Source organism: Mustela lutreola, chromosome 4, assembly GCF_030435805.1.
Source record: "Mustela lutreola isolate mMusLut2 chromosome 4, mMusLut2.pri, whole genome shotgun sequence".
NCBI lineage: Eukaryota > Metazoa > Chordata > Mammalia > Carnivora > Mustelidae > Mustela > Mustela lutreola.
This window is the reverse complement of record NC_081293.1, coordinates 158726009-158741786: the sequence shown is the minus strand read 5'-3', so window position 1 is coordinate 158741786 and position 15778 is coordinate 158726009. Positions and strand designations below refer to the sequence as shown.

Below are 15778 nucleotides of genomic sequence, written 5' to 3'. Positions count from 1 at the left end.
AAAGTCAATGTTCTTAGAATGTCAAAGGGATTGAACTATATGGAATGTTCATGAGATATGACATACTCACTCTGTCACGCACACATCACACATTGTTGTTTCTATACTGAATTTTCAAAACCTACTGATTCCTTAAAAAGTAGTTATGCTAGAGAACCAATGCTTCCTTGAATAATGTTGAAGTCCTTTTGAAATCTGCCCCCCCACACCAGCCCTTGTAATTGCCTACAGGGTCTATTTATGGGCAAATAAATAAAATCTGGTGAATTTTTTTTTAACAAATGAGATTTTTAAAATAATGACTGTCATTTGTCCAGTTCATTTACCAAATATAACTCCTGACTATTTCCAAATATAAAATCAGTCTTCAAAGAATGAAGATTTTTATCCCATCATGATACTCAGGACAATCTAACACAGGCTCTTTCACAGAAGAAATGCAAAAATATTTGGGCAACACAATCACTGTCAGATCTCATTTGTTTAGACATTTAATCATTCAGCATTTCCTAAGTGCCCATAATGCCAGATACTAAAGAATATTTTATGTGGTTAACCCTCATTCAGATGCAGAAGTTCTGATGTGCTTGTTAAAAAAGAAAAGGAAAAATCACTTTACTTTATAATCACACCTCATTTATGGCCTGCTAGAATTAGTTAGCCAAATGGCTGCCGATAAGCTCAAATAGTTTTAACACTGGGTTATTGGGGTCAAAGGTTAAGTCCCCATGTGGGAGAATTAAATCAGCTCTGTTCTGAAGCCAGACCACATGCTTAGCTCCAGGCAGCTCTGTTGATGTCTGTAAGTGATCACAAACTGGGCAAGAGGGCAGGAACAGATACACAAAATCTACCAACCACATAAAATAACTACATGAAGCATTTGATATAATAGCCAAGTATACTAGAATTCTTTCCTTTGTAGCATCTCCTCTCTTTCATACAGAGAAAAATTGCAGGTAATGTGAGTTATGATCATACACACCTCAAAATGATGATCAATCAACTCAAAATATTCTTGAAGGGGCACAGATCCAGAAAACGAACAGGCAAAATCTTTGATTCCCTGTTTTTCAAAATATTCCTGAAGGCGGATAATAAGTTCATTTGTTATGAGCCAAAGATCTTCAAACTGTTCACTCTGAATGCGATACCGTTCTGAGAGAGAAAATAATTAAGGAAAAATGCTTATTAACACATAATTACTAGCTGAAACTATGTGAATTATCACTAACTCTGACATAAATACCATAAATTGGATTTTTGAAATACAAATATGATTTCTAGTGTTTTATTGCAGTTTTCTACAGAAACCACTTAACATTTTCAAATTTAACTCCAAAGGTTTGTGGTTACAGTAGCAAGCTGCAGAGTATGGTCCTTTTCCCTGTTTCTTATCATAGATTTCAATACAATAAAATACCAAAAAAAAAAAAAAAAAAAAAACCCAAAATATAAAAACAAAAAAATTTTTTAAAATACAAAATTTAGTCCTTCTAAGAAAGAAAGAAAGAGAGAGAGAGAAAAAAAGGAGAGAGAGAAAAAGAGAGGAAGGAAGCAAGCAAGCTAGCTTTGTTTATAAGGTTTAAAAAAAAAAAAAAAGCCTGCAAAATTATAATATGGTATTCATTAAATTTTTCAGAATATTGATGTGAAATAAAACTTACACTCTAGAAAGTCCCTCACATCCTAGACACTGTAGCCAGCTTAAATCCCTGTAATCATGATCAAAGTTTTCTATTTTTCTAATAGTTCTTTTATTTATATTTGTAATCAGACTCTTCCCTAAATATAAAAATTGCTTCCCTCCATTAGCTGAAACCTCAGCTCCAAGAAAGCCTAATTCCTATCCGTCCCCCGTTTAACTTGCCCAGTTTGTGACAACAATGATGACAAAGGTGACAATAACTACATCTATGATAGGAGCAACTATTATTTGTTGAGCACCAACTATGAACCAAGCACTATGATTGCAACAACCTCTTTTTAATAAAAAGGAAAACCACACACAGAATTTCAGATGCTCATCTAAGGTCACAAAGTAAATTCAATGTCAGAGCTAGAGTTCATGATATATACCCTTTTCCCCTATCTAAATCCTACCTATTCTTCAAGACCTGGCTTCAAGCCTACATACCCCAAGAAATCTTTATTTCTCTACCATCCACAGCAAGCCCTAATGTATAGCAGGCACTGTTTTGAGCACTCTGCAGTCACTCTCTGGTTTAAACCTCAATACCCCTATGGAGGAATTATGTTATCCCAATTTTACAGAAGAGTTTAAATAATCTGTAAGGTCATCTAGCCAGATAGTAATAGGACAGGGATTAGAACTCTAGCCATTAATCCAAAGATTAGCTATTAATCTTAACCACATTACAGTATTGTATCTCTTTGAATTTATCTAGAGATCTAGTATGTCTACAGTTTATTATATATTTTATAATCATGCATTTTTAAAATTAACTTTTAATTTTAAAACAATTTTAGACTTACAGAAAAATTATGAAGATTATAAGAGTTCCCACACAACCTTCACCCAGTTTCCCCAATTATTATCTTATAGTATTATGTACATTTATTATGATTAATGAATGCAAACAGATACCCTGGGCCATTAACTAAAGTTAAAGTTAAGTGGATTACACTGATCAGTTTTTGGACACTGAATCAGCATTGCATACCTGGAATAAATCCCATTTGGTCAGGGTGTATACTTTTTCTTATTCCTATTTAACTTTCCATATGATTATATTCAGTTTCTCCAAGAGATTATAAACTCTTGAAGAGTTTATATATTGGTTCCCCTATAGTATATAGGAACCAGTTCCCCTATTCTATGTAATTCACCAGTTATTAAGCATCTGTTATGTACAATTTCATAAAGAAAGACATGTTAGGAGTACAAAGATGAAGTCAGTCTCCTTGAGTAAGGAATCTAAGGCCTTGCACATGAATATGTAAAATATTTATTATATTCCTCATCACACCTTGACAAATTCTATAAATATATGTCATCTCTAAATTGGTTATTAAGGACTTCAATTTGTCATCCTCCACCAGAATTCAAAAATATATCTCCTCTCATTCTCCTAGTCATCTCTCTTTCAATTATATAAAGAATAAAATATACAGGATATGCCTGCCATAGCATATGGCAAAAACCTTGATGTTTTCTGCTATCATATAATTTCTCCTGGATCATCCCGCAGCTCTCCCCTCACCATAGTCTTATTCTGGATTCTGATTTCTGCCCACAGTGCTGATCAGATGATTTCCTCATTTCTCCCATCAAAGAGAATAGGGCTAAGGTGAGATACAACAAACAGCTTTTACATTTCTTTACAAATGTCACTGGATGGTTAATTCTCTAAGAACAAAAAGAGCGCAACGGTGGTGGGGCAGGAGTAAAGAGGTAGAAGAATAATGATGACAAAGGACAGTAATAGAATTCTCTAAATCTCAGGTCCTATCCAAGCTAAACTTGGGAGCCAATATATTAATCCCAGACTGGTACTTATTCACTCTTTCAATTATTTACACAACTCAGTGCAAGATACTGGAGATAAAACCATGAATACAGCAAGAGCCTCTGTCCTCAAGGAGTTCACTGCAGACCTGGAAAAATGGAGTGATGGGGCAAAAGTAAACACTGTTTCTGCCATTACTGAGTCAGGGATACTTCATGAAGGTTGACGTTGCCACAAAAGTGCCAGGACTTCCCCGCAAGGGATACATTCCTATTTTCAAGTATGTGATGGTCTATTACATAGCAGAAGAGGTGGACAATAGCAAAGGAGCTGCAAAGGACAGAAGGCACAGTAAGTATTGTGTAATAATTACAGATATTTGTAGAGTTAGCTGCCTCAGGAGGTAGGGAACAATCTCACTCCATTGGAAGCATTTAAAGCTCAGAGGTCTTTGGCATTTGGTGATTTCTTGAAAATCTCCTTGAGAATTTTAGAACTCAAAACGGAATAAAGACAGATCATCTCACATACAAATCTGTAACTCCAACTGTCCTGGGACAGATATTTGGTGCCAGCTCAGTGCTGCCTCCAGGTCCTGGCCATTTGTCCCTTCTAGGCAGATGTTTGGCTTCTGGCTCAGGACTGGCTCTAGGACCCTGTCTTTTTATGTGTCTGTTGGGCAGCTGTTTGCCCAACGCATAGCCCCTGCTTCCAGACCCAGGTAATATCCCAGGCCTTCTGGTGGAAAAATCTAAGCTGGGCCAGCTTCACCCCCTTTTGCAGCTTTGTGATCTCCCAAAACACTGGCTTCATATTTTTATGCAACAGGTCTTGCTTGATGTAGTAGATGAACATGACAAAATGGCACACTACAGTGATCCAAGCTAGAGAGGATGGTGAGATGTAATTGTGGCTTTGAAAGTGTCAGAGCCAGATATGGTACTGGCAGGTATCGGCACATTATGTTGGCACTGCCACACTTAACTGTGTCCACTCTAACTGCAGCAACATCTGCAAAGCCATGGGCTAGATGGTGAGCATTTGTTGTCTTCCAGACTGGCCTACAAAAGCACCAAAAGCACTATAAAGTCCAGGCAACGGCCCACATCCTCTGGGTACACCCTTCCCAGGAAGAAATAAGGCTTGTTAATGATATGCAATTCCCTCCAGGCTTAGAACTCTGCAAAAAGGGTCATACCTATCTCCTTGTCCTCCTTATCCATGGCAACAGCATGTCCCATAGAGGGGCTCATGGCTGGGCAGAGGGAGCTGCTAGTCTTTCTGGCCCTAGTGGGGCCCAGTCTTAGCAGGGTTCAGCAGCTGTAAGTGGGGCTCAAGGTTGGAAGAGGCTAGATGTGGATGTGATGACTTGTATCTTCAAGGCTGTCATCTCCACCAGCAGCATGTCAGTCAATTGTACCCACCACTTCCTTCAGCAGCTTTTCTGATGCCACCTATCTCATAAGAGCTTCTCATATCATTTTGTGGGCTTCCTCAGAAAGCTCAATGAAAAACTCAAACATAATTAAAATTCCAGATACCCAGCATGTCCTTGCTATAGACTGAATTTTGTGTCCTGTCCAAAATCTGTATGTTAAATCTTAAGGTCCAAAGCAGTGGTACTTGGAATTGGGGCCTCTGGCTGATAAGACCATGGGAGTGGAGGCTTCATGAATGGCATTAGTGACCTTATAAAAGAAATTCCAAAGAGTGGCCTTGCCCCTTCTGCCCTGTGAGGACATAGCAAAAAGACAGACTTCTGTGAAGCAAGAAGTAGGCTCCCATTAGAAGCCCCATCTACTGGCACCTTGATCTTGGACTTTGCAGCCTCAAGAACTGTAAGAAATACATTACTGTTGTACAAAAGCCACCCAGTCTATGGTGTTTTGTTTTAACAGCCCAAATGGACTGAGACAGAACTCCACTGTGACCAACTATAGTAATGTCACTAAATAACAGAAATGTAAAAAAACATAATTAACAGTTAAATAGGTGTGATATTTTCTGTAACTTTAGCATTTTGGCTTCAATTATTTTCTTGTTTTCACCAACACATTCAGGGAAAAAAGAAAACTAAAATTTTTTGCAATGAAAAATTTTACAATTAGACTTAAGATTTAGAAATAGAAACACAATATTTTAAGTTGATTTTTTTCAGATTACCCAAAATCAACAAGAATCAGTAAGTTAAAGATTTATAAGGCATTATTTTTATTATTAAGCATTTTCTCAGTATTAGTACTCCAAGGTGGTTAATATTGCCCTGGAGACTTCCCAGAGTACACATTTCAGGGAACGGAGGAATAAATATTTCTATTTATAATATAACATGAAAGAAGAAAGTTGTATTTTAAAATACACCCTTACAATATTCGTAATTAAAACAGCTGCCAAAATGAACATTCAATTTTTTTTTTATTTCTTTTCCTTTGCATCTTGTAATAGCAGCTCAGTGGAAATAACCACTTCAGCCTCCAAATGAAATAAATTTGGATAATTGGAGTCTAGTCAATTGCCATTCCACTCTACTACAAATGGAGAAAATAATATATTTAACTAAGCAGGGCACAAAAATGTATCTTGTCAGTCTCTATTCATGTCAGAACATCTGAAGTTCATCAATATAAATAATGTTTGTATTCATATTATAAACAATGCAGAAATGTAATTTATGCTATTTGGAAATTTTAATAAAATGTGAGCTAGATAAGCAGATGAATGCTTTTTAAACCAAAAAGTTGGAGGAAGTAATATAAACAATTTGAGTAGATATTAGTATAATATTCTAAATATACAACTCCTTCAGTATTAGTAGAAACTATGGATGACTTCTCTAAGTTTACTTTTCAAGAAGCTTTTTCCAATCTGGATTTATATAATATTTCCACTAAGAAATTCTAAAATAAATCTTAACAGTTATATTATATTGATGAATCACTGTATATGTTAGATTTGATCATTATATTTATCTCTAAATTTCTGGCTTCATTAATGGATAGGGGCATCTTAGTGGCTCAGTTGGTTAAGTATCCAACTCTTGATCTCAGCTCAGGTCTTGCTCTCAGGGTCATGAGTTCAAACTCTGTGTTAGGCTCCACACTGGGCACAGAGCCCACTTTAAAAAAATTAGTAAGTAAAAACTGAAATTAAAAAAAGAAAAAAAAAAAGACTCTCACAGAGCCCCTACTATATAACTTCCAGGCACAGAAGAAAATTTACTGATCTCTAAAACCCCATGCTTTAATAATCTTCTCTTTCTGAAATGCTTTGCACCTAATAAGCTCTTATTCATTCCTCAAGATCCTTTACAAATAAAGTCTCATGGAACATTATCCTTTGGGTTCCAACTGCACCTAAAGTGTACTTCTGTAAGTTTACCAAATATTCTACTATCAACTCACTATCTCTCCCATTAGTCCAGGAGCTCCACAGGAGCCATGACAGTCTTTATATCTACTATGTCTGCTGAATGAAAAATGAACAAAGGTATAGCCTACTCAGATGAAACAGAGAAAGACCCTTACTTTCCTTGTTCTAAATATATTTTGGTTAACACAGTTCAAGACCATATATGCTTCTTTTGGGCAGATGCAAAGAGAAAGCCTCTTCCAAGGCCCAACCCTATTCACACACATGACTATAATTTTTTCATTATATCTGAAAGCAAAATAATCAAAACAGACAAGCAAATGACTTTTACATTTGACATTAATCAATCCAATCGCTCTTTCCAGTATGTTAAAATCCTTCAATAGAGAAGTTCTTTTCAATAGAAAAGTTCACTGTATTAGCTATCTTTCCCATTTTCCAACAGCCTACCTGAGGCTACATAAATTTGCTATTTGCAATTGCTTAGACCTACTTGTGACATTTAGAAGTACATTTTTATTCAGTATTCATTGCTAACTATCAGTTTAGCATGGCACAAAATTCTAATGTGAAAATCATTTCCTTCAGATCTTGGGGGAAATTTTCCATTGTCCTCTAATATCCAAGGATTTCGCAGATAAGTTAAACTGCTTTCTTGATTTCATCTTCCTTATGTAGCTTTTTTCCCTTTCTAGTCATAGAGGATATGCTCTGAATCCTTAGTGCTCTACAATTTCACAATAATATATCTGAATGTGCTTCTTTTTCTCCTTCATTGTACTAACATCAAACAGGCTCTTTCAATATCTACAACTGTGACACCTCATTTCCTTGAAAGCTCTGTCTCCATTGGTCTTCTCCCATCTTCACAATCCACTACCCAAGGCCACACTTTGTCTGATTACCTTATCTTTATCAGAATCTGCAGTTCCTCTGAACCCTGACATCAACATTTTATTCATTCTCTGACCACCACCTTTTGTTCTTCTAGTTCAGTTGTTCTACAACTCCTACTATGTCACGTCTTCAACCTTATTAAGACTCCTGATCTAATGAACCCATTAATTTTTCATCATATATCAGTTTTCTATGATCTTTCTTATTTTTCACTATGTTTCAGTTTAATCTTTATTTCTCTTAACAGCTTAGATTTGGTGGGCCATCATTATAATCACTCTCACAAAAATACTTTACTTGCTGTAAAATTATCTGGTTCAAAGTCTTAGTCTTGACTTTAGTTGCCTGAATGCTAATAAACAAATCATTGCCAGAGAAAATTGTCTAAGGATGACTTGGTTTCACTTCAAAATTCAGGAACTAAAACTTCAAATGGGTGCTCAAAATTACCCCATCCTTTCATGAGTTTTCTTTCTTATTCTCCAAAACACCAATGTTATACCTTTTTTTTTTTTTTTTTTTTTCAAATTTAGTCACCATTGGAGTTCCTTTATCATCCTGACAACTAATTTACAAAGCCTCTCTGGATCTACATACATCCAATCCCTCCTGTCACAGTAAAGTTACAAAGGCCTAATGTTCAATCTCTCCTGTCCCCAAGCTCTGCGACCCACATCCTTTCCCCTCAAGGACTCCATTGCTTTGTGAGTCCCCCTTCTTTTTCCTGATCATCAGCCTCTCCCGCTGAACTCAATCTTTTCAATTATTATTGAACCATGTTCTAATAGTGCTCATTTTAAAACAAACAAACAAACAAACAAAATGGGCACCAGGGTGGCTCAGTCAATTAAGCGTATACCTTTGCCTCAGGTCATGATTCCATGGTCCTGGGACAGAGTCCCACATCAGGCTCCTTGAAGCAGGGAGCCTGCTTTTCCCTCTGCCTCTGCCTGCCACCCCCCTACCTCTGCCCGCTGTTACCCCTGATTGTGCTCTCTCTCTGTCAAATAAATAAATAAAATCTTCTTTAAAAAATTAAAAAATAAATTAATTGAAACAAACCCCACAACTCCTTCCAGCTACATTTTACTTCTGAATTACTGAAGTTTGGTTATCCAGTTCTTTTTTTTTTTTTTTAAGACTTTATTTATTTTAGAGAGAGCATGAGCAGAGGGGAAAGGCACAGGGAGAGGGGGTGGGAGGGGGAGAAGCCGGCTCTTAGCTGAGCAAGAGCCCCATGTGGGACTTGATCCCAGGACCCTGAGATCTTGACCTGAATCAAAGGCAGATGCCTAACAGACTGAGATACCCAGATGCCCTTTGGTTGTCCAGTTCTTAGTGAAAATACTAGATACTAAAAACTTGTAGTACTAGATACTCTAAATTTATCCTTGGATTAAGCTGCTGCTCAGACTGCACTGATTTGGGCTGAGACAGTAATATATTTAGTAAATTGAGTTCATCATTATTTTTAAAGCTCTAGGAGATTTGTTACTCATAAGTTGTAATTACATAACATTATAATTATAAAAATAAGCTATAGAGACATTACTGAAGTAGTTGTCCTTCTTAATTCAGAAATTTCGTTCTGGACTCAGCATCAGTAATGGCTGTGCATCTACCAAGCAACTTATATGATTTTATCTCTTGAACATTTCTGAAAATTGGAACTAAAATATTTTCTTATTGAGTCTGCACCCTATCAACTGTACAGTGTACGTTTCTGAGTGTTAATCTTACTTATATCTTTATTAATTTCCTGCTCTTATTTTTTCTATTTCCTTCAACTACTTAGTTTCACCTTTCGTATTTTGGAAACACATAAACTATTTTTAATCCTTGAAGAAACAAGTGGAATAAGGCAAGGTACAAATAGATATAGTAGTGATAAAGATCAAAATAGAAACAGAGGGGAACCTGGGTGGCTCAGTTGGCTGAGCATCCATCTGACTCTTGATTTTGGCTCAGGTCATGATCTTGGGGTCCTAAGAACATGCCCCGCATCAGGCTCTTTGCTCAGCAGGGAGTCTGCTTGAGATTCTCTCCCTCTCCCTCTCCCCCTTCCCCCAGCTCAAGTGCTCTTTCTCGCTCTCTCTCTCTCAATTAAATAAACTAAATTTAAAAATGAAATGACTAATGAATCGTTGAACACGACATCAAAAACTAATGATGTATTATTATTATTTATTGGCTAATTGAACATAAATAAATAAATAAATAACAGAAACAGATAAGAAATACCAAAAAAAAAAAAAGAAAGAAAGAAAAGAAAAGAATAGAGAGAGAAAGGAAGAAAGAGAAAGGAGAGGGAGGTAGCGGTGTTTGTTGTGTAAGGGAATAAGTCAACAGAAATGGAGCTTAAGAAAGTGGCATGGCTGGCATATATACACATTTAGCCAATAGCATATTCCTTCTAAACCTCACTGTATTGAATCAGTCAAAATAATGGACTTTCAAGTACATTATAAAAATATTTAATCCCTTGGGGTGCCTGGGTGGCTCAGAGGGTTAAGCCTCTGCCTTCGGCTCAGGTCATGATCTCAGGGTCCTGGGATCAAGCCCTGCATCAGGCTCTCTGCTCAGCGGTGAGCCTGCTTGCCCCCTCTCTTTCTGCCTGTCTCTCTGCCTACTTGTGATCTCTGTCTGGTCAAATAAATAAAATCTTAAAAAAATAAAATTTAATCCCACAAAATTTGACCTCATTATTTTTAACAAATTTACAGAGGTATAATTGACATACAAAAAAGTGCATATATATAATGTATACAACTTGATGGATTTGGACATATGCATACACTTGTAAAACTTTTACAACAATCAAGGTAACAAACATAGCCTTCACCTATCTTTTTATTTTCAATTTAAGACTCTGGAAATCATTTTCAGCAATTTCTCTAGTGAAGAGTGTTTCTCATAAGTATTTTTATCTTCAATACTTTGTTTTTCCAGAATTCACATAATAAACTCTAATGACACTGAAGCACTACTCTATTTTCTGAAAATAAAAACCTATTCAGTTTCCCCAGAGAATGTGATTTGATATCTTAGCCAATGAACTGCATTCACTTTTCTCTTGTCTGCTTTGGCTGATCTATAACTAAGCAGGAAATTGAACTAAAATTACTGATCAGCACACTTCAAGGCTTGTTTAATTATCAGGCAGGTCTTAAAAAGAGATGAATATGCCAAGCCCACAGAAAATACTACTCAATATCCAAAGGCAACTTGCAAAGTACTTGACTGTTTACTAGGGAAAAAATACTGGGTTTCTTCCACATGTAGGATTTTTCTGTCAATTCAGATTTCTAAACCAAAAACCTTTCACAAAAATGAAAGATGCCAAACACAGACTGGGTACAAATTACTTCATTCCTTTCTTGGGGATGAACATTGATACAGCAGGAGAGAGCACCAACATCTGCCTCAACCCAGAAAACTACTCTTTCCATACCTACATCCATTTATTAACAAAGGGCATTTCCTAGGTAGAATTCTGTTATCACTGAAGCCAAAAACCTTCAAGGAATTGTAATAGCTACTTTAAAAGTTTCAGTTTACGTAGCTCATTTGGTTCCTTATTTAAAAGGTCATGTCCTAGTCCATGGGGTGCCTGGGTGGCTCAGGGGGTTAAAGCCTCTGCCTTCTGCTCAGGTCATTGTCCCAGGGTCCTGGGATTGAGCCCCACATGGGGCTCTCTGCTCATCAGGGAGCCTGCTTCCTCCTCTCTCTCTGCCTGCCTCTCTGTGTACTTGTGATTTCTGTCTGTCAAATAAATAAAATCTTTTTAAAAAAATAAAATAAAAGGTCCTGTCCTAGTCCATTATTTAGTCTGCCCATTCTATAGCATGAAGGCATTGCCATATAGTCAGATGAATATGACAATTATATACCTGGATTATTTGGTAAAATTTCGAAATGATAAGGAAATCATGGACAACAACAATGCCCTAAGAGTTACCTTATTTGAAAAATAAAAAATTAGGACATACATATTCCCACTTGCACCAAGAGTAACTTTTTTCTTTTTTTTAGTAATCTCAATTTCAGATTTCATCATACAGCATTATCAAGTGAAGCCAAACAGATGTGTACAATTTCCCAAGGAAATGATGACAATGATTTTTTAGTTTAACTAAAGAGAACAGTTTAACAGAGAAATGTACTAACACAATTCCGTCATCCAACTGAAGATTAAATCTAATCAAAACAAAATGGTGTCAATGCAAAAAGGACTGCAATCATGACCAATCAAAAAGACCATGAAGAGTACAGAATCCTCTCATTCTCTTAAGAATTATCTTTTATTTCTATGCCTTATTCTAGGATTTTTAGTTGTATCCAAGACTATTTCACCAGCCACCAATCTATGTATTTCAGAATTGTAACACTGCTAGTTTTTAATATAGGGATGTATTTATATTCCTCCTGCTAACACCTTCATTTTTCAAAAGGGGTATGTCCTTATTTTAGTAGATCTTCTGATCATTCAAGAAATAAACAACTAAAATAGTAAATGCATAAAGTAGAAAGTAGAAGCCTATTTCACAAACTGCAGAGATTTTAACCCACTGAGCCACCCAGGTGCCCCAAACTGCAGAGATTTTAAAATTAGGAATGTACTCAGCCAAACTTTTAACATATAAATATCAATATATGCATTTATTCACATTAATACCCTTAGTGTTCCTAAAGTTTGTTAAACACAATTTTCTTAATATTTACTTTATTTCCATGAAGGTGTATATAACTCAATGAGTTTAGTAGCTTTGGTATCCCACATATATCAGAAGTCAGTTTTACACTGAGTAGTTTCAACTATTATTCTTATATAAAACCACCAAATCAGTGAAGAATATTTACATCTGAAATTTAAACTTAACTACATAATTACTACTTTTCATTCTACTGAGACTAGTGTCACCAGAAACTATTCACAATTTCACCTTCATCTTTGTCAATGTCCAAATGGAGGATATATGAATATACATACACACACAAATTAATTGCAGTTTCTAATAGTTCCTAAAACCTAGTTCACCATATACCTATCTCAACAATATTTTTAATTCATTAAATTGTTCTCTCAACAATAGTTTCTATTCACTGAACTGTTCTCTCAAACTCTCCTAATCCCCAAAACCAAAGTTACATATCTCTAATAAAATAGGATCTTATCTTCATAACTTTTATGTCCTAAATACTTAATACCATGGCTTAGTTTTCAATAACTGAACACATTCTCATCAGAAATCCTTGATGTGATGATGATCTGTGATGTAGCGTCCTCAAGAGAAAATTTCAAAAGCAATAATACCATAGGTTTACTTACGAGAGGTTTTAGAAGCAAGAAGAGTAACTCGAGAGCCTCCTAAGAAGCGAAAACCCATTACATTCACCTGATCATCTTCTGACTGATGAGCAAAGCCTACAAAGAAAAGAAAAAGAAAATCACCTTATATAACCACAAAGAAAATACTTAATGTTTAAAATAGGAAGTTTAGTCGACAGCAAATATTTTTTATATCACCAGTCATGCTGAAAACCCAGGCATGAATTAGAATACACAAGCTGATTTTCACGGTAATTCCCAACTACTTAAATTTCTCCCTCACAATAACACTCTGAAATCATTTAATTTCCTTCCTTCTACAGCTTCATTCTAGGGTGGAGGCAGGAAATGCACACAATAAACCTAGAACACCTGTCACACCAGAAAGCAAGGAAACAATTACTGCCTAGTAGAACAGTATGAAAATAAAAGCCAATTTAGATTACTGGCCAGAGATGAAAATACTTGAGTATCAAAAAAGTGAAATACATCAAAAAAATTTAAAGGCATGATATTAAAAACAGATGATATTTTTTTTTTTTTTTTTTTTTTTTTTTTTTTTTAAAGATTTTATTTATTTATTTGACAGAGAGAAATCACAAGTAGATGGAGAGGCAGGCAGAGAGAGAGAGAGAAGCAGGCTCCCTGCTGAGCAGAGAGCCCGATGCGGGACTCGATCCCAGGACCCTGAGATCATGACCTGAGCCGAAGGCAGTGGCTTAACCCACTGAGCCACCCAGGCGCCCCAAAACAGATGATATTAAAAACAGAAAAGGCAAATGCTCACTAATAGAGGCTTCTAGAGGATAAATTCAATATTTTAAAAATCAGACAAAGAACCAAACATTTATCCAGATGATCCTACTCAAACTGCACCACATAGCCAATAGTAGGTAAGGGAAAAGTTCTCTGTATAGAAATAATCTAGCAAAATATTAAAGAGAGCTTGAAAGAAATATCATTTTCAATCTCAATAAATTTAATAGATCTCAAAATTAAAATCAGTGTTTGTTACCATACCAGAAAAGAGAGACAGACAGACAGACAGATAACATGTACTCCCTGCTGAGAGTATATACTACCAATTCATGGAAGCAGTGTGGCCAAAATAATCAATTCTGACTCTAATACCATAGATGCAACTACAAGTTAACAGACAATAAAATGGACAAAGAAAATATTAAACATCACAGGAATGTAATCAGCAAAATTCAGAGTGTGGGAAACTCACAGGAAAAAATAACCTTACTCTTTAACAAATCAACTGCAAATTAAAAAGAGAGAAGGGGAAACCTATAGAAAAAAGATAACAAAAACTGCAATAAATGAATCTCATTTGAATCCTGACTCAAAAACAAATAAAAATGATAACACTGAAGACTTTCACTTCAGGCCAAGATGAATAAACTAGGGCCAAATTTACCCTTCTACTTAGGACAACTAAAAATTGGGACAAAATCTATGAAACATTTTTGAAGACACTGGAGACAAGGAAATGAACAACAATGATCCCTCACAAAGAAAGAACAATGTGAGCCCTATGACTGCCCCTGACTACTGCCTAGAGGAAACTTCCAAGCCAGAACACAGGGAGGGGAAACCCAGGTACAACCTAACATTCTATCCAAGTTGAAGACACAAAGTTGCAGGTCTGAAAAGGCTAAATATCCAAAGTTTGCAAGGCAGAGTGTCAAGAGAGGAGAGAGTTGCAAAGAGAGAAAAAAATATCTGAAGAAATAATGACCAAAATATTTGCAAATTAGATGAAAATTATAAACTACAGATCAAAAAATCTTAAACCCCAAGCATAAGAAAAATAAAAATAAAACAAGGGACACCTGGGTGGCTCAGATGGTTAAGCATCTCACTCTTGATTTTGACTCAGATCAAGATCTCACGGTCCTGAGAAGGAGCGCCCCCCCCCCCCCGCCATGCTCAGCAGGGCGTCTGCATGAGATTCTCTCCCTTTCCCCCATCTCCCCAATCCCCTACCCCATTTACACAGGCTCTCTCTCTCAAATAAATAAATAAATCTTTAAAAAAAAGAAATAAAATTATAGATTAATATGCTTCACGAGTACATATTTTAAAATTCTAACTAAACTTTAATAAGTTGAATCAAATAGTATATTGAAAGGATAATTCATCTTTCAGTGTGATTTATCTCAAGAATGCACAAGTATGCTAAAACCCAAAAATTAATCAATGTATACACTCATGAGCATAGCATAATATACAGAGTTGTTGAATCACTATCTGTACACCTGAAACTAATGTAACACTGTGTCAACTATACTTAAAGTCAAGGGGTGCCTGGGTGGCTCAGCTGGTTAAGCATCTGCTCAAATCATGATCTCAGAGTCCCGTGCTGGGCTCTCTGCTCCATGGGAAGCCTGTATCTTCTTCTCCCTCTGTCGGTGTCCTTGCTTCTGTGCACACTCTCTTTCTCCCTCCCTCTCTCTCAAATAAATAAAATATTTAAAAATAAAAGTAAAATAAAGGAAATTCTTAAATTTAAGAAATAAAAAAATGTATCAGTGTAATCTACCTATAAACAGCCTAAAGAAGAAAATGATTTAAAAGATCTCAACTGATGTAGAAAAAGCATTGGAAAAAAATCTAATATAGAACAAACTCTCTGCCCATTTCTTGATTGGATTATTTGTTCTTTGGGTGTTGAGTTTGCTAAGTTCTTTATAGATTCTGGACACTA

The 15778-nt window shown here is 35.9% G+C and overlaps 1 protein-coding gene across 3 annotated transcripts in view; it reads right to left on the bottom strand.

Annotated features, from left to right (window-relative positions):
- The window catches only part of BBS9 (Bardet-Biedl syndrome 9), a 464985-nt gene that overhangs the window by 229940 nt on the left and 219267 nt on the right, over positions 1 to 15778 (bottom strand). For all 3 annotated transcript variants that reach the window (XM_059171518.1, XM_059171519.1, XM_059171516.1), the window contains 2 exons: positions 13066 to 13161; positions 986 to 1158 (listed from right to left, as the gene is read on the bottom strand). In XM_059171518.1, coding sequence (XP_059027501.1) covers positions 986 to 1158; positions 13066 to 13161 — 269 coding nt within the window. The remainder of the gene's footprint in view (positions 1 to 985; positions 1159 to 13065; positions 13162 to 15778) is intronic.